Raw genomic sequence first — 17686 nt, 5'->3', positions numbered from 1 at the left:
AAGCAAAGATTACCTTGATTCCAAAAAAAAAAAAAAAAAAATGCATGAACACCTCCTAAGTGCCTGCCTGGCACTCTGGCTCCTCTTTGCGTGCGTGGCACCTGCACATACTGGGTGTCCTCATCTTCCCTTCTGCGCATTATTTGGCAACTGACCACTCCCTTCTCGAGATGCTTTTTCATTCGACTTCTAGGGCTCGTCTCTTGGTTCTGCTCCTGCCTCACTGGCTGCTACCACTCAAGTCTTCTGCTGGTTCCTCCTCATTCCCCTGATCTCTATACCTTGGAAATGGCCCAGAGCTTGGTCCTCTGACTGATTATCGTTTACTTCCTAGGTGATCTCCTTCAGTTGCAGAGCTTTCATTAACAGCCACATCCTGATGGCTCCTGACTTTGTATCTCCACCCTGTACCTCTCTCGATCTTCAGTCACATAACCAACCTCCAACTCAGCATCTCTACATATCTCATGAGCATCTCAGACTTGAGAAGATCAAAATCAAACTCCCAAGGTCTCCTCCCAGATCTGCCCCTCCAGCCAACTCCCAGTGTATTAAAACCTTTGGAGTCATCCTTAATACCAACGCTTCTCTCACACCCTATATCCATCAGCTCCACCTTCAAAATAATCCCGGGATACGTCTTCTCTCCCGCACTGCCAAGCGTCCGAGCCACTAGAAAGCACTGCCTACTGCAGGAGCCTCCTGACGGCCTCCTTCCCTTCCTTCTCCTGGTTTCCCTCTTAGTCTACAGAGCAGCCAGTGCTCTTTCTAAAAGACAAGTCTGATATGCCTCTCCTCTCCTCCAAACCCCCTCAAAAGCTCCCTATCTCTTCAGGAGTCAAAGCCTTTAAAACGGCCTCTGAGGGCCTCCACGATCTGCCCCTAACTCACACTTCTGGACCTCGCCTGCTTCAGGCCACAGATATCCTTGCTGTCCTCTGCCAGGAATGCTCTTCCCCCAAACATCCACATGGCTCACTCCACTTTCTTCTGGTCTCTGCTCAAATGTCACCTCACAGAAGCTTCTCTGTTCACCCCAATTAAAATGGCAACACCCCCCTCCCCCCCGCACCAGCCCTTACTCTCTCCTAATCCTTCTCTCTCCGTTAACATTTTCTGCACTGAGGACACGATGCTGTTCTAGTCCCAGCACCTAGTATAGTGTGCCTGGTGTGTTCTCAGCACTCGATAAATATTTGTTGAATGTTCAATGAACAGTTATTAAGTAAAGGGACATGTCAGGATGCCACCTTCCAAAACATCAGAGTAAAAATTCCTCAAGCCACGATCTGAATCCATTTTCCAGGATGCATTTGACAAACACTGGTCCCATAAGTTGCACTCACAAAAGGTCAAATGTTCTAATCAGGGACACATTAGAGCTGGCCCATCTGGGTGTGAGCAGAGTAATTGAGGGCTTCAAGATTCATGTTTTGAGGAAGATTTCAACTGAGATGTAAATGCTTACAACTCCTTCCTGCAAATCTGGAATGCCTAAGCTTTCATCCAAGTTTGGATTTCTTCAACAGGTTACTCGGCCATTGGAACTTGGTCCTTTTCAATCCTGACACCCCTCCTAACAACCCTGTATAAAAGGAATGTGCATGATTCATCATTCTCTGGTGACTGTTCTGTTAATATACAGAATTAAGTAAATAACCAGATCACTGGTTTGATAAGTAAACTAAAAAGGACTTAAGAGACTTAGGAACAATTTTCATTCAAGTAACATGTTCAGCCCAATTTGCTCCACTTCTCTCTAGTAAAAAAGGTGAAGCAAAACACTAGTTGTGGAGGTCAGGGTTGGGGAGGTAGGTAGTTTTACAACCAGAAGCTCTAATAGCCTAGGATCAGTGGTTCTCAAAGAGTGGTCCGGGAATCCACTCCACCAGGCTATCTGTGCAGTCAAAACTATTTTCATAATATTAACACAGCATTTGTCTTTTTCATGCTCATTCGCTCACAAGTGTAGAGTTTTCCAGAAGTCATACGACATGGGATGTCACAAGAGATTGCAGAAGCAAATATGAGAATATAGCTGTTTTCCATTAAGCCCAACATTAAAGAGATTTGCAAAAACATAAAACACTGCCACTCTTCTTACTAAATATTTGTTATGGAAAAGTTGTTTTCCGATTAAAAATATTATTTATATTAACTTAAATGGATTTGTGGATTCTTCATTATTTTTAAATGAAGTAATAGTCTTAAAATTTCTTAGTTTTAATTTCTAATATGGTAAACACAGGTAAATATAACCCACACAAACAAGAGCTCTTTGAGATCCTCAAATTTGTAAGAGTCCTGAGACCAAACAGTTTCAGAACTTCTGCCTCAGTTATTTGAAATAGTGCACCTTCTGTTCGCATTAAGAAAACTGTTAAGTTTCTAGCACTGTGATGACAAGGCTCTCTTGCTCCAACCAGAGTCTTCAGATATTACTAAATTCATACTAAACTAGTAACTAGCTGAGGTCTCTCACTACTTAAGTTCAGGGCTTTTCCAGTAAATGCCCTTCCCACCTCTCCCAAGTACAAATCACCTATTTATGAAGCCCAAACCCCACTGTCATGAATCAACTCCACATTAGTGGGATGTTTTAGTGAAGAGTAAAACCTATTTTGTAATCAAAATAAAAGTGAAACAAACTTTCTGTTAACACGTTAAAATGGCTGGACAAATTTTCACTAAATTTGTTAGGTCTGCTTAGGAGGGTCCGAATTGTTATACGGCATACATAAAATTCACTTTGGAGCCACCTGGAAAAGGAAGGGATTAATCCTCCAGCTGACACTGAGGACAGATTTTTTTTTACCAAACTTTGGAGGGAACTGTGGGGCTGGTTGGCCATTAAATACTGGATATGGCATGTATAAAATTCTCTTTGGGGGTTGCCAGGATAGGAGGGCAGTACAAAGAGATAATATCCATCCAGAACATTTGAAACTGAGGTATGAGATCTACACTGCAAGTGACTGAAACGTGCCATATGTACTAAAATGCCGGAGATGAAGAAGACGCACAGCAGTTTCAAATATCACACCCCCTCCCCCAACTGAAGCAGCCCCACTCCAAGTCACTTCTCACATAAGAAACTTCATGTGACATGTCTCACGGTGAAGAGCACCAGCAGGGGTTTATTTAGTGATGGTTAATGATTCTCTCAAACAATGTAGGGCAGGCCAGCTAGTTTATTCGTATTGAATCTAAACCTTAGATCTCTGGCTTAACAATAACATAGGAAACCTTTAAAGACACAATAAATCTTGCATTAAATCAGAGCTGGTTTAAACCAGTCATAAAACTTCTAATACTCTGGGCTGGCAACTACAGCATGACAAATGTTCAGTCCAGGTACAAAACCACATTTCATTCTCCTTGGCACCCAAATCTGAAACAGATCTGAAAAATGCTGAAAAATTGTTTTTCAAAGGCTTTCACCACAGACCCACTGCTACCAGTCAAGCAATCATTTCTTCATCCCCCAGGAACAGTTCTAAATGAGAGGGATTGTTCTTCTGATCGGCTTGCCTTGGTGGGTATGTAAGAACTCAGAGAGTTAAATTTCAAGAATGAAGATTAACTGAGATGCCAAGAAAAGTTTTTACTGCAAGCACAGTGAGCAGAAGGAGATGTCTCCTCAACCAAGGCGGCCGCAACGTCTGCCGTTAACTAAGCTCTCCGACAAGCCTTCACTGGTTAAAGCACAGTAATGAGCTTCTTGCTCTCAGGTGTACATCATTTCTGCCATGTGGGACATTTTCTTGGGAATATACAAGTAATATTCCATGTAGCCTGACAGGTCCTCAATGGTCACGTCATCCACGAAGACTCGAGCTTGCTCAGAACAGGAGCGGGGGGAGCCAGACAGAGTTCTTGTGTGAAGCGACTGAGAGTAGTCCTCCAGCGTGGATCTTCGCTCTGGGGCTAAGGGAGGGACGTTCTGCAGGCCTGAAAAGGAATATACCTCCATATCATGCCACCTCTTACACTGGCACTCCTTGCCTACGCATGCACATGGCTTGCCCTGGTTTAGCCTGGAAACGGATTGAAAGTCAGAGAGATCATTGGCCTTGAGACTTGCTTGGGAGACCTGGGGAGCATCAGAGGAGTCTTCCTCCTTACTCTCTGATGGGAGCCTTGGAACCGAAGTTCTCAAAGGCTCAATAACTGCCCCTGTGTGATGAGTATCGAGAGAAGCTGAGCATTCTCCTGCACTGAACTCTTTCGGGGTTGCAATTCCCAGCCCACTGCCGCCATCAGGGGAGTCCGCCTGGCTTCTGTGCTTGAGCTGGCTGCTCGAGGAAGCAGCTATTGTACTGCAATGTATAAACTTTGGAGGATGAAGGACAGGAGACTTAGAACGCCGACGACGCTGGGTCCTCACTGCTCCTCGTGAAGACTTCCTTGTAGACCTAAGAGGAAAAAAATGCACAAGAAGATGTTGGAATACAGAGGTCTCCTAAAGAGATTCTTTAAGATAGTTGGAAATTTGCCACCTCTCTGGTTTATGAGTCTAAATAAGTTTCCCCCAAAGAGATGTGCCTATCTATTTTCAAGCTGCCTAAGTCTCTGTGTCTCAAAAATGTCAACATCTCCTTATTACCAAGGTATAGAAACAGGAGAGGTAAAGGGGAGTTTTAAATCGCACTTCTTGGATGAAACATTTGGCGCAGAATACCCGTCTGCCCTGCCCAACCCTTGGCTTGGGAACCTCTGACCAGTGGGTCTGGAGAAGCACCCTGTACAGACAACTTAGACTGATGCTGTTAAAACCTCAATGTTGTGCTCCATGCCCTGAATGCGGCACAGCAGCTTCAGTACCCTGCGGGGCTAATGCTACAAACAGCCACTCTGCCGTGATTACTCAACAGAAGAGCAGATTTAGAATTCATTTCTATCACTGGGAACAGCTGAAAAACAGATTTAGACTCTCTGAAGTTTTCAGATATTGGGAATTATCAGACGTACTGTAACGTTTTATAAGATTTTAAATAAATAAGAATTGAGGGAGTTCCCTGGTGGTGCAGTGGTTAAGAATCCACCTACCAATGCAGGGGACTCGGGTTCGATCCCTGGTCCAGGAAGATCCCACATGCCACGGGGCAACTAAGCCCGTGCACCACAGCTACTGAGCCTGCGCTCTAGAGCCCGCAGGCCACAACTACTGAAGCCTGCGTGTCTAGAGCCCGTGCTCCACAAGAGAAGCCACCGCAATGAGAAGCCCACACACCACAACGAAGAGTAGGCCCCGCTGGCTGCAACTAGAGAAAGCCCGCGTGCAGCAAGGAAGTCCCAATGCAGCCAAAAATAAATAAATAGTAAAAAAAAAAAAAAAAAAGAATTGAGCAAAGAGAAAAAAGACTCAAAATTGCCAAGCAAATTTGAAAACAGAACCAAGTAGAACTTTAAAAACTTTGTAACTGAAATTAAACTAAATAGATGGGCTAAACAGCAGAACACATACAGCTAAGAAAAGAAAATACTGGAGGATAAATCTGAATTATTTACAGCAGGGGTCAGCAAACTGCAGTCTCTGAATCAAATCCGGCCCCCTACCTGTTTCTGTACAGCCCATGGACACTGCTCCCATAGGCTAGAACTGTGAGCCATGCAGACATGCCTGAGGACCCCGCTTTGCCCCTGTTCTTCCCTCCACTCCCTGTGCCCGTCTTCCTGGCCAGCAGACATGTGCGTTACACCACGGCCTGGGGCCCTCACTGGCTACCATCTACATGTTGGGGCTCTGCTGTCAACAATCGCTAGGCACTGAGAGGTAGAATCTCAGTTTGTATCAGGCTCTCTGGAGGAGAGAGGGTGTGCTGGAATCTGGGTGCCACTGAGGCAGAGAGTAAAACTGACCCTGGCAATGCTCCCTCCCCACCCATCCCACCAGGCTCATCATTTCAGCCTCAGGTTGTCTCAGCAACTGAACACAAAGTGTGCCCACCAGCCAGGATGGTGAACATCAAGCAAACAGGGCAGGGCAGGAGTTTTCTCCCTTTTTAAGTACCTACAAAATATCCCTGGATCTCACCTCTTGGCCTCCAAAGCCTAAAATATTTATTTTCTGACCCTTTACCAAAAAAGTTTGCCAACTCTTGACCTAGAAGACAGCACAGAAACTTAAGAGATTTGGGAAAATGTAAAAGTTAAGAGGTACGTAAGACAGAATAAAAAGTCTGGAGTCTCTGAAAGAAAGAATACAGTGAAGGGGAACACAGGTAATTTTTTAAGAGATGATGGCTGAGAAATTTTCTGAATTGATGCAAGAAGAGAATCTACAGATACAAGAAGCACACACTAAAGCAGGACAACTAACTGGAGAATACCAAAAACAATAGGAATACCTTAACAGCAGCTAGAGAACTAGGCACGTTATTTCCAAAAAAGAAAATTATTTGAAAAACGATCCTATAAGTAACACATTTTTAAACTTAATTTAATGGACATATATAAAACCTAAGAATGATTAAAGGAGAGCCATTCTTCTCAAACACACATAGAACATTTATAAGAATTGACTACAATCCAGGCTATACAGCAAGTCTCAGCAAATTCACAATGAGAAGAAACGGTCTTCTTTAACTGGTGCATCTTGGGTTCTATATCATAACACACTTTTCTGGATACTTAGGAAAGAAAATTCAATAGTATGTTAAGGTGTTGGGATAAAAATCATCTGCAATGAGAAGCTCTTACCCATGCCAACTGTCTTTAGATGCACATGTGGTTTTAGGTTTGGTATCATCCACTGCTGTTCTGACTGATGCTCTGACACTTGTGCCTTCTCCAACAGACAGAGATGCTACGGACCTGAAGACAAGAACAAAGTTTACTGCTTAGAAAACCATGAAAGGAGGAGAACATATTGCTCTCACCAACCCAAATGCAACTTGTATTAATAGCTTTATTATCTTTCTAGTTTGGGTTTCTCAAAAATTGCTCAGCTTTTAGTGTAAATTTTCCTCCAAAACCAAAGTTGGAGTATCCCTAAGAGCTCACAGTTGCAAAATCATAAGCAAAAGAATGATTCTTAAGTATAACCAGCAGTGGGATATAAATAGACTTTTAGGCTGTTTATCTGGGGCACATCAGGCCTTATGTCCAGGGAGAATGCTAATGACAATGACCACTTACTTTATATGGGCAAACCAGAGCCATGGAAACTAAGCTTAGGAGCAAAAACTTTAGGAGACTCAATCTAACTTTAGGAGACTCAACCTAAATGAATACTTTTTCAAACAGTATACAACTTATACAAAAATATTCTAATTTTTACAACCAATAAACTTGAAATATTACTCAGAGCCAAATCTCTGCAGTTTAAAATTACACAAGTAACATGGGTTCCCAGTAAAGATAAAAAATTTTAAAAGAGAGAAAAGAATCATCTATAATCTCACAACCCAGAGGTCACCAACATTAACATTTAACATCAACTTCTTTTGGACCTTTTCAATACACACATACATACACACATATACAGGGCTCCTACTATACATGCTGTAGTCTTGATAAATATCCTTTAGAAAGAGACAATCTACTAAGTAAAAAGATGTTCACTAAAATATAATTTAAAATAAACTTAAATGTCTAATAATAGAAAATACTGTACTATATAAATTATGGCCAATCTGTACAATGGAATATTAGGAATTTATTAAAAATTAACTGTGCAAAGAACTCTTAATGACATGGGAGAATGTTTATAACATAATATTATGTTATGCTTGTAACGTAAGAGAAAACAGCATGGATAAACACCTGTATGTATATTATGACCTCAACTGTGTAAAAAAAGTGAACGCTGTTATTACAGATGATCTAGATATTAACTGTGGTATTGGTAAATTGTGATTTTTTACTTCCTTTTTTATCCTTTTTTTTTTGTTTTTGCGATTTACCCATAATAAGCATGTATTATGTTATAGTCTGATGAAAAGGACTATGTTGTTTTACAATAAATATATAAAGATTTGTCCTGATAAGACAAATACCATTAGAAACCAAAACCTGTTGAACAGGATCATGCTAAATTCCTGGCAAGGCTTGGTTACTTTATGAGTCAGTACCTCACATGTTCCATTTGTAAATCAGCAACAATACAAAACAACTAGAAACGTATGATACACTATACAAGTCTTATTCTGCTTGGTCACAGTAGTGACTCACCCCTTGTACTCTTATGTGGTTTTCTCAAATGTTCTGCACTGCTCCTTCTCTTTCTATAACTTAACTCAAAGTAGAGCGCATGCTACAAATATATAATATTTGACCATATATTGTACAGACATTTTGAAAAGTTTTTTTTATGTTCCAAGTAAATTTTAGGGGCATGGAACTAGCTTAATTTTATGCTCCAACTTCTTAAAACACCAGGAAAGAGGTCTGTATATCAAGGGTTATATAAATGTATACACTAAGGGATACATGTACGTGTGCATTTATACATTCCTAGCATTTTCCTGATTAAAAAATATTTATTTCTATACCAGAAATCACAAAGGAATACACTATGACTGCAATCTGGAACTATTTGTTTTTCTGCTTTGTTTCTGTTTCCCAAAATAGCTTATAAAGTACTAATCAATTCTAATGGCAAGATGACCATATTGGAAAATCACTAGGAGAAGATACTTATTTGAAGTATCATGGAAGCAAATGTAAGCACCTGTAACAGCTACTGTGCAAATCTATTAGCATAAATTCTCTCATTTGGTAGGCCAAAAATAGTACTAGCAATAAGCAGACAGCTATAACGACAACTAACAACTATTTAATTTTACATGCACCAGGTACCGAATGCATTTCTTCATGTTGTCTTCAAGGTACCATATAAAGGAATGGTTAAGAGCAGAGGTTCTGGAGATAAACTGTCTGGGTTCAAATCCTGGCTCTACCACTTCTTACCAATGTGACCTTTTGCAAGTGACTTAATTCATCTGTAGCTCCTCTGTAAACTATATAGTATACTCTGTAGTATCTATCTTCTAAGTTGGTAGTAAGGATTAGATGATGTTTACAGAGTATTTAAGCCAGTGTCTAGGGCATAGTAAATGAATAATAAATTTGAGCAATCATTATTTACTCCTTGCTGTGGAGTGTTCAGTTTCCATTCATGAAATGAAATATTCTTATATCCATTAAAACTCTGAGATTTCTTCTGGCCTGGGGCAAAGAAGGGGGATGAAAAGAGTCCAGCATAGCACATTTTGCAAAGGGTGAAATATTAACATTCAGACAGCAGCTGGTCTGCAGGTGCTCTAATTAGTTTGGCCAAAGGGTCCAAGATTATTGATCTCAATGACAGAACCCTAATGAACAGGTTTCCATAGTGATAGGGTCAGCAATCAGAGCCCATGAAATCGCAATGTCTGCAGAGATTCCTATTGAGCCAATTCACTTTTAGTGAAAAATACTGTGATTCTCTAGAGATGTATGAGGAACTCTCTGATGGGATACTGCCTAATGTTTGATTAAAAAGAGGTGGGGGGGGCTTCCCCGGTGGCGCAGTGGCTGAGAGTCCGCCCGCCGATGCCGGGGACGCGGGTTCGCGCCCCGGTCCGGGAAGATCCCACGTGCCGCGGAGCGGCTGGGCCCGTGAGCCACGGCCGCTGAGCCTGCGCGTCCGGAGCCTGTGCTCCGCAACGGGAGAGGCCACAGCGGTGAGAGGCCCGCGTACCGCAAAAAAAAAAAAAAAAAAAAAAAAAGAGGTGGGGGGAGGGGGAAGGGGACCCCTCCTCAAAGTTAAGAAGAACCCCCAGCCTTGGAGTACAAATGAGCACCTACTTTTTAAAATGTAACAGAAGAGTTTCTTTTATAAGTAAAACAATGCTGTACAGAATTTGGTAAAATGTCACACTATTAACATTGACACCTTCTACAAATAAAAAGAAATTTTAGAAGAGAAAGAGCTCCCCTGAGGAAATGTCTATTTAAATCTAGTAAACAATTCCCCAATAATATATTCCATATTTAATTACCCTGATGCATCCACTCTTAATTTCTTGAAAGCAGTTTGTAGACTCTCCTCCTCTCCATCCTTGGCTTCAGATTTCATTGTGAAAGTTTTACACTACTATGGATGTTCCCGTTAATACTAAAAAGAAAATAAAATGAACAAAGTGAAAACAGGTGAGTTCAAACATATACTTTTGTTAAAATCTATATTCCTGATACTACCATTGCTTGTTAGGGGGAGAAAAAGCAAATTTCTACTTCTAAAAGGAAGTTTCAATGACTAGGAAACTGTAGGTTTTATTTCTTAAGAGAAGACACATGAAATAATACAAAAAAAGTATATTTATTACGATGGAATTTAAACTGTCCAAATACTTGATGCCAATATCCTATTACACAGTTTTGGAAACTACGTCACCTAAAATCTGTGTTTAAGTATACTTTTTAACAGGAGGTGAAATCTCTCCAGTTGTAGAAGTCTAGAAACCTACAGACAACATGACCTCTACATCAGAAATATAAGGGAAAAGCTCAACATATAGGACTTTGAGCTTTAAAACACTACTGAGGGGACTTCCCTGGTGGCGCAGTGGTTAAGAATCCGCCTGCCAATGCAGGGGACATGGGTTCGAGCCCCGCCCCCGGAAGATCCCACATGCCGTGGAGCAACTGAGCCCATGTGCCACAACTACTGAGCCTGCATGACACAACTACTGAAGCCCACACGCCTAGAGCCTGTGCTCCACAACAAGAGAAGCCACTGCAATGAGAAGCCCAACGAAGAGTAGCCCCTGCTCACTGCAACTAGAGAAAGCCTGCGCGCAGCAACGAAGACCCAACGCAGCCAAAAATAAATAAATAAATTTACTAAAAAAAAAAAAAAACACTACTGAGTGTTTGTCTCATCCAGCTCTAAACATTTCAGGTAAGAATAACTTTGTGACACATGATAACATTTCTCTAAAGCAATCCTGACCCAGATATCAATGTTTATACTCATATTAATATTCATACCCATGTATAAGATGTTACCATTACTAAGGCAGGATTGCAAACAAGTTTCAATGATACTGCTTACTCCACACTCAACCTTTGTTTTCTTTAGCTTCAAATACTTTCTTACAAGAATAGATGAACTATACTTGCAACTCAAAAACAAACTTAAAACAAAATTAGCTAAAAAAAGAGGTAGAAAGTAAAGGAAAAAACTGAAATTATTCTATAGATGTGCCTTTAAATGATCTCCACTTAATCAACTAGCTTGATTAACAAAAGTTCTCCATTTCTTCTACCCTGACTTTTATATTTAAACCGAAAAAAAAAAAAATAAGATGGGAGAGAGACCAACCAAAGCAACAAGAGATACAATAGAGAAGTTAATAAATTCTTTGACTCTAGTCTCCCATTTTTTTTTACTCAGGGTAAAAAATTTCTTAATACCACATCCTGAACAAAGCATAAATCAGTCTCTATAAACATATCACAGGGAATCAGAAAGAAAAAAAGTAAAACAAAAAATATAAGATGGGGAATTTTTGAAGCAAAGAATTCACTTTACCTTCTCTATTTCTAGAGTGCCCTTAGGCACTCTCAGAGGGAGCAGTGCCTCTCTGTGGATCCTTGGATCCTCTCTGATTCTGTATCTGCTCATTTCTCAGGGATGGGTTTGATGTTATTGTGAGACCTCTAATATTCTACAGGTCACGGTGTCATAACATGTTTGATATAATGTAACCATGTAGTACCAGTGGCAAAATTAAGAAGTGATAAAAAAAAAGAAGCAAGTGATCAAGACTATTTGTTTCATTTATTAATGTGTAGAAGGTATTTTAGGCAGATCTCTCTGGGGAGCACTGAAAACAGTCTCAAAAGAATTCAGCTAGCTTTCACCTCAACTTCTTAAGACAAAAAATTTAAATACACTCCCCATATGTATTTTGCTGGTTTACTTAACCAGTACATCAATTTGAGGAAACATTATCAGTTCCACATTTCACTGGTTCCTAATTCTTCAGGATTCAGAGGAGGACCCTCTCCCAGATACACAATAATGTCCTATATACTTGGGGAGAGGGGTGAGCAAAGATCACATATTCTATTATTTTTGAAGCTCCACAGCATCTAAAAGGGTGCTTCTGTAGTCTATAAACAAATTCTTCCTGCTGAAGAATACGGGGATACAAGGGAGATACAAGGGAGAACCTGACACCAGGACTGTGAACCCTATTCCTGTAAGGACTGGAATCTCATTCCTGCCCTAACACTATGCTAAGATGCTCTGCACCCAAACATGGAACTTTTAATTACACAGTGTTAAGTTAACATTACTGTAGGTGACCTCTAGATGTTAATACAAACTTAGCTAACATTCTTGTTGACACACTAAAAGATCCATCAGTTAAAAACCAAAACAGACCAAAATAAAACTGGCTACAGAGTAAAACTTTAGGAATGAAGTTCCAACTAAACTAGTCTCAGACTTGCAGCATTTTGATTACTCACCTTTTCCCTCAGTTATATTAACCCAGGGCAAAGGTGAATCTTAGGCATGACCATAAGAGCTAAATCAGAGCATGTCTGTAATTACAAAAAGGCTTATTATGCTCCTCCCTCTTCCCAGCTTCCCATTCACTCAACTCAAGAGCTGTACAACTAACTCCGGGAAACATGTACATGATTTGCCCTTCTTCATTAATATTAAATTTGTGGGAGGCATTCTTGCAGTTTTTACTGCTCTAACTTCTTGAAATTGAACAATCCCCCCAAAGATCAAACTTCTACTTTGTTTTAAGTCAAATCACAAGGGGCCTCGGATTTTCCCTAACCTTTCAGAAAACACAAAATTCTTTTAAGTTCCTCCAACAAAAGGGCAAATTCCGGATTTTCTCTGACTTTCAACGAAGAGTATGTCTCACAATCTTATTTACATCTTGCAGTTTTAACCAATACCTCTTTGAACCTCAAGCCTAGGTCCAAATTTCCAGGACCCTGAAAAGAGCTGAGAACGATCAATAAAGGAGCTGCGCGCAAGCGTGTCATCACAACGTTAAAGATTTCGAAAATTTCCCTGCCCACCAGGAAGCGTGGAATCCGGGGAAGAAAATCGCGTCCAGCAACTCTGGAAGACGCAAACAAGACTAACTTGCAACAATCTGCCCCCGAGACAAAACACGTTCACGCTTCTCTCTACTCACTCAACCCCTACACTCTAGGTGCAAGAGCACTATGTTAATTCTTTTTACCCAGAAACTGGATCGGTCGTGCTTAAACATGGGGGGTTCGGAGAAAGGGGAGCTGTCCAGGGCCCTAGCTGTGCCCGCCCGGGGTCTCCCGCTGGAAAGCTGCTCCTTGAGGATACTCCCCGGGCCAGAATGAGAGACTTGGGTCAGGCCAATAGGCAAGGGGCGCAGGAGGAGGCGGGGGCATAGCCGAAGAGGCACACAACGAGACTGGGGCTCAGGAACTAGAGGGAAAGGGCGGGAAAGGGCAAAAGGCGGCCGAGAAAAGCGAAAAGGGGAAGCTACGAACGAGAGGGAGAGGGCGGAGGCGAGGGACGGGGCGGGAGCAGCGGAGGCGGGAAGGGGCGAGAGAGCGGAGCTCGGGCAGGGCCAGGCCGCAGCAGCGGAGGGGGCGCGGAGAAGCGCAGGCCCTGCCCGGCCCAGGCAGCCAGCGCCGGGGGAACAACGCGACGCGAGGCTGGACGGCCCAGAGGAAGCCGCCCGTGGCCAGACCGGGCCTGGAGGCCGAGACGCGGTGCCGCAGCGCCTCCCCGTCACGTCTGGGCACGCACCTCCTCGCGCCAGGGGCGCTCCGGTGAACCAGTCCGGTCACTTCAGATCGTCTCTCCCCGATCGCGGCGCCTGACTGACCCGGATCTAAATCCACGGAGGGGGCGACCCGCGCCTCCGGAGTCGCACTGCGCCTGCGTCACTCAGACACGCTCCCCGCCCCCTGTTCGTGCTCCTCCCACCCCAGTGACTGGGCAACGCGGCAGGCGGTGGCTGCGCCGGCGCTGGGCGAGGGCCGCGCCTCTCAAACGCCTGACGCCCGCCCCTCGCGAAGCACGTGTTCCTGACGTCATTTCCTGTTATTCTCTTCATTAGTCCCGCCCTCCGCAAAGGATTCGCTTTGGAACGGGTTTTGGGGTGTGCCTGCTTCCTCCTCTCGGTCAGGTGAGTGAGTGGGCGTTGTTCTTCGTTGTCGAGCTGCCTCCACTTACCCGCGTCTCCCTGTGCTTGGTGTTCCACCTGGAGTCAGCGAGGCTGCGGAATTCTTTGGGGTGAGGCCGGAGTCGGGGGATTTTCACAGCGACGGAGCCCGTCTGAGCGCTTGGCCCAAGCCTCCTCGATGCTCGAATCTGGACGGCCTGCGACATCTCCAGGGCTCCGACACCAGCCCTGGACTCCCGGGGATCTTCCAGGGCTGCAGAGAAGCAAGGAAGTATTGGACACGGTCAGGACCGTGAACGTGACGCCGGAATTGGAACTGAAATGCCTTCGCTTTAATACGCCTGTTGTTTGACTTGAGGCAACTGCGTTTCCCTCTCTGGGCCTCATTTTCTCCCTTCCGTTAAGTGAGGACCTTGGACTGTTTCAGCGAATCTCGTTTTTTTCAGGCATGGACTCCTTTGAGAATCTGGTGAGAACTGTAGAACACCTCGACAGAGAAACGCACATGTATACTAAATTTTGCAAAAAGTTTTGGACAGTTCACCTAAGTAGGTTATTTTTAGGGATCTTTTCCATTTGTATGACTCTGACGGTTGCTCAGATGGCAGGCAGAGAAGGGGTGGGCTGAGCAACAAGCTGCCACTCCCTCCAACACCAAGACTGGTTCTGCTGCGCTAGCTGTGCCCCTCCTCACTCACCACGCCCCAGCTCCACGTCTGCACTTCTCAGAGCTTTATAGGAATAGATGGCTTTCCTCAGTAGAATGGGCTAGAGTTGGTTACGGCCCAACCTTTGTGTGAGGTTGTCACCTGAACCAAAACTTGACCCTCCCACTCCCCAATACCTTAGCTGTAATCACCTAACTAGATAGGCTGCTGAAAATAGCTTAGTATATTCAACTTAACTACAGCCAGATCTTGGAATGCCTGGCCCATGCCTGGGAATGGAATCTACAGGTCATTGGATAAGGTTGTAAAAGCATGTCGCGGGTAAAACATTTTAAATCCTTCTTGTTCATAGGAGAGGCTCAGTAACTGACAAGGGATGAAAAAAACCTATTGGGACTTACCCGGTGGCGCAGTGGTTAAGAATCCGCCTGCCAATGCAGGGGACAGGGGTTGGAGCCCTGGTCCGGGAAGCTCCCACATGCCGCGGAGCAGCTAAGCCCACGCACCACAACTACTGAGCCTGTGCTCTAGAGCCCGTGAGCCATAACCACTGAAGCCCGCGGTGCCTAGAGCCTGTGCTCCACAGCAAGAGAAGCCACTGCAACGTAGAGTAGCCCCTGCTTGCCGCTAGAGAAAGCCTGCGTGCAGCAATGAAGACGCAACACAGCCAAAAGTAAATAAATTTATTTTCTAAAAGAAAGAAAAAGTCCTGTTAATTGTGAAGTTCCAACATCAAACCTAATGATGTTAATAATGACCACCCTGCACTATGCAGCAGCCATGCACATGTTCACACATTCAATATTCCTGTGGTTTTACACATTTTACAGATGAGGATGACTGGGACTCAGATATTAGATATCTTGTTCTAGCTCCCGTTCTATGTCACACAGTGCTAGGAAGTGACTGAGTCAGGATTTAAACAGTCTCAAAAGCCTGGTCACCCACTGCTGCCCATCTCTCAACATCTCTTATAAAAGAATAAGCAACAGGAAAGTATTGGGATTTCCCTGGTGGTCTGGTGGTTAGGATTTGGTACCTTCACTGCCGTGGCCGGGGTTCAATCCTAGGTCAGGGAACTGAGATCCCACAAGCTGTGTGGTGTGCCAAAAAAAAAGGGAAAATGTGCATTTTTTCCATCAGAAGGTGCCAAGGGAATTTCATCAAGACCAAATACATGTTTTTAAGCTGTCATTTGAAAATATTCCTTCGGGTAAAACCACACATCCTTGAGGGCAAGGACTGTATCTAGATCAGTTGAATTCCCAAAGCCTAACACAGTTCCTGGTTAGTTAGTTCCTAGGTACGTACAGTTTTGGTGAATTCTTCATTTTACCTTATTTTCACCCATACAGCGTTAAAATCCTAAAAACTGAAACGTCTTAAAATACTTTGTTTTAGGTAAGCATGTCTCCATCATAAAGTTGGGTGCTTTCTGAGGATGTGGCTCATTGATCGGGGAGTATCTGGAAGGCGAGAACCTCTCGGGAATAAAGTCTGTTAACTCACACTACCTGATGTGACCAGAAATTTCAAGTCATTAGATATAGGCCTGATTCGCTGTGTGGTACCTCGTGACAGAATGAGAGAGAGAAGCCACAAAACGTGACCTGAGGGAACAAAAAGCCCGATCTGCGCTCCTACATCAGTGACACAGGATCTTTCCAGCCAAAGAAAAAGCCCTGAACTTATGTGGAGACTATATTCAGGAACTTAATGCACATAGTAATGCCATCTAACCAGAAAGCTATGGTAGCTGTAAAATTCCTTTAACAGTATACTTCCTTCTTGGTACATGAACCTTATAAGTGATTGAACAGAGGAAACCTAGTTCCATCAAATTATACTCAAAAGCAATCAATTTATATAGGAAGGTAACTTTTTTTTTTTTTTTGCGGTACGCGGGCCTCTCACTGTTGTGGCCTCTCCCGTTGCAGAGCACAGGCTCCGGACGCACAGGCTCAGCGGCCATGGCTCACGGGCCCAGCCGCTCCGCGGCATGTGGGATCCTCCCGGACCGGGGCACGAACCCGCGTCCACTGCATCGGCAGGCGGACTCTCAACCACTGCGCCACCAGGGAAGCTCCCCACTGGCTTTTGAGACCTGTAACTGGGGGCTTTTGGCTCCTTTGACAGTTGATTTTAGCAGCACGGCCCTTCACAGCAGTCTCTTGTTTGGGGAGGAATAGGCGAGAGGTGGGGAAGTGGAGATTAACTGTGTTTTCCTGTCATTCTATTCATAGCCCCCAAAGCTATTATGATCTGTTAGTTGCCTTCCTCAAATATTGGCTCACAGAAAGGGGAGGGAATGGGAATTTCGGGATGCCTTGATAAGTGACCTCACTCTGTCCCTCTAGGCACTGGTTCTGGTTAAATCTGCAGCAGCTTGAGTCCCAGGACTCAATCCTCAGAGCCTGAAGCGGGGATGGGAAGCTTTTCCTGGTAACTATTGATCACCAGCAGGGGGAGCGCGAGGATCGCAGGTTCTCTTAAGTGCGATTAAAACCCTTTAGAGAGTAGAGTGGGTTTTCAAAACTGTTGGAAGACTGATAGTTATGGATCACTTGCCTTCTAGCTCAAATTTTCATTCAACTTTGCAACTTAAACTGTATGATGACATCAGGAAGGTATTAAGGCCAAGAATTAGAATCAACCAGTAAAGCTACAGAAGAAAAGAATCTGTAAATGGTGAGGACAGGAAGGGATTATCGAGAAGAGCTACTGGGGTGCTGGTAATACTGTTTCTTGATCTGATGTTGGTTATAGGAATGTGTTGAGTTTGTGAAAATTCATCAAGCTATAACACATAGTATAGGTACATTTTTCTGTATATGTATTAATTTCATTAAAATGTTTTAAAAACTAAAAACAAAACCTCTATAACAC

The 17686-nt window shown here is 43.4% G+C and overlaps 1 protein-coding gene across 2 annotated transcripts; it reads right to left on the bottom strand.

The window, feature by feature from the left end:
• Positions 1–3111: 3111 nt before the first annotated feature.
• On the bottom strand, positions 3112–13897 carry OSER1 (oxidative stress responsive serine rich 1). Of its 2 annotated transcripts, XM_032606782.1 has the most exons (4): positions 13754–13897; positions 9987–10102; positions 6703–6816; positions 3112–4415 (listed from the first exon to the last, which is right to left on the bottom strand). In XM_032606782.1, exons 2-4 carry the CDS (start codon positions 10061–10063, stop codon positions 3728–3730), a joined length of 879 nt encoding a protein of 292 aa, XP_032462673.1. In that variant the 5' UTR covers positions 10064–10102; positions 13754–13897; the 3' UTR covers positions 3112–3727. The 2 variants fall into 2 exon arrangements, with proteins under 2 accessions (XP_032462673.1, XP_032462674.1); XM_032606783.1 differs by having other exon boundaries at positions 9987–13890.
• Positions 13898–17686: the final 3789 nt, after the last annotated feature.

This window comes from Phocoena sinus, chromosome 15, assembly GCF_008692025.1.
Source record: "Phocoena sinus isolate mPhoSin1 chromosome 15, mPhoSin1.pri, whole genome shotgun sequence".
In the NCBI taxonomy this organism is placed as follows: domain Eukaryota; kingdom Metazoa; phylum Chordata; class Mammalia; order Artiodactyla; family Phocoenidae; genus Phocoena; species Phocoena sinus.
This window is presented reverse-complemented; position numbering and strand designations above follow the sequence as displayed.

Bases quoted from the DNA above. Each gene is read 5' to 3' on its own strand.
- OSER1 (XM_032606782.1), bottom strand. From the start codon at position 10,063: ATGAAATCTGAAGCCAAGGATGGAGAGGAGGAGAGTCTACAAACTGCT. The intron at 6,817-9,986 runs GTAATTAAATAT...TCTTGTCTTCAG, and splicing joins TTAAGAGTGGATGCATCAGG to GTCCGTAGCATCTCTGTCTG. The intron at 4,416-6,702 runs GTAAGAGCTTCT...TTTTCCTCTTAG, and splicing joins TCTAAAGACAGTTGGCATGG to GTCTACAAGGAAGTCTTCAC.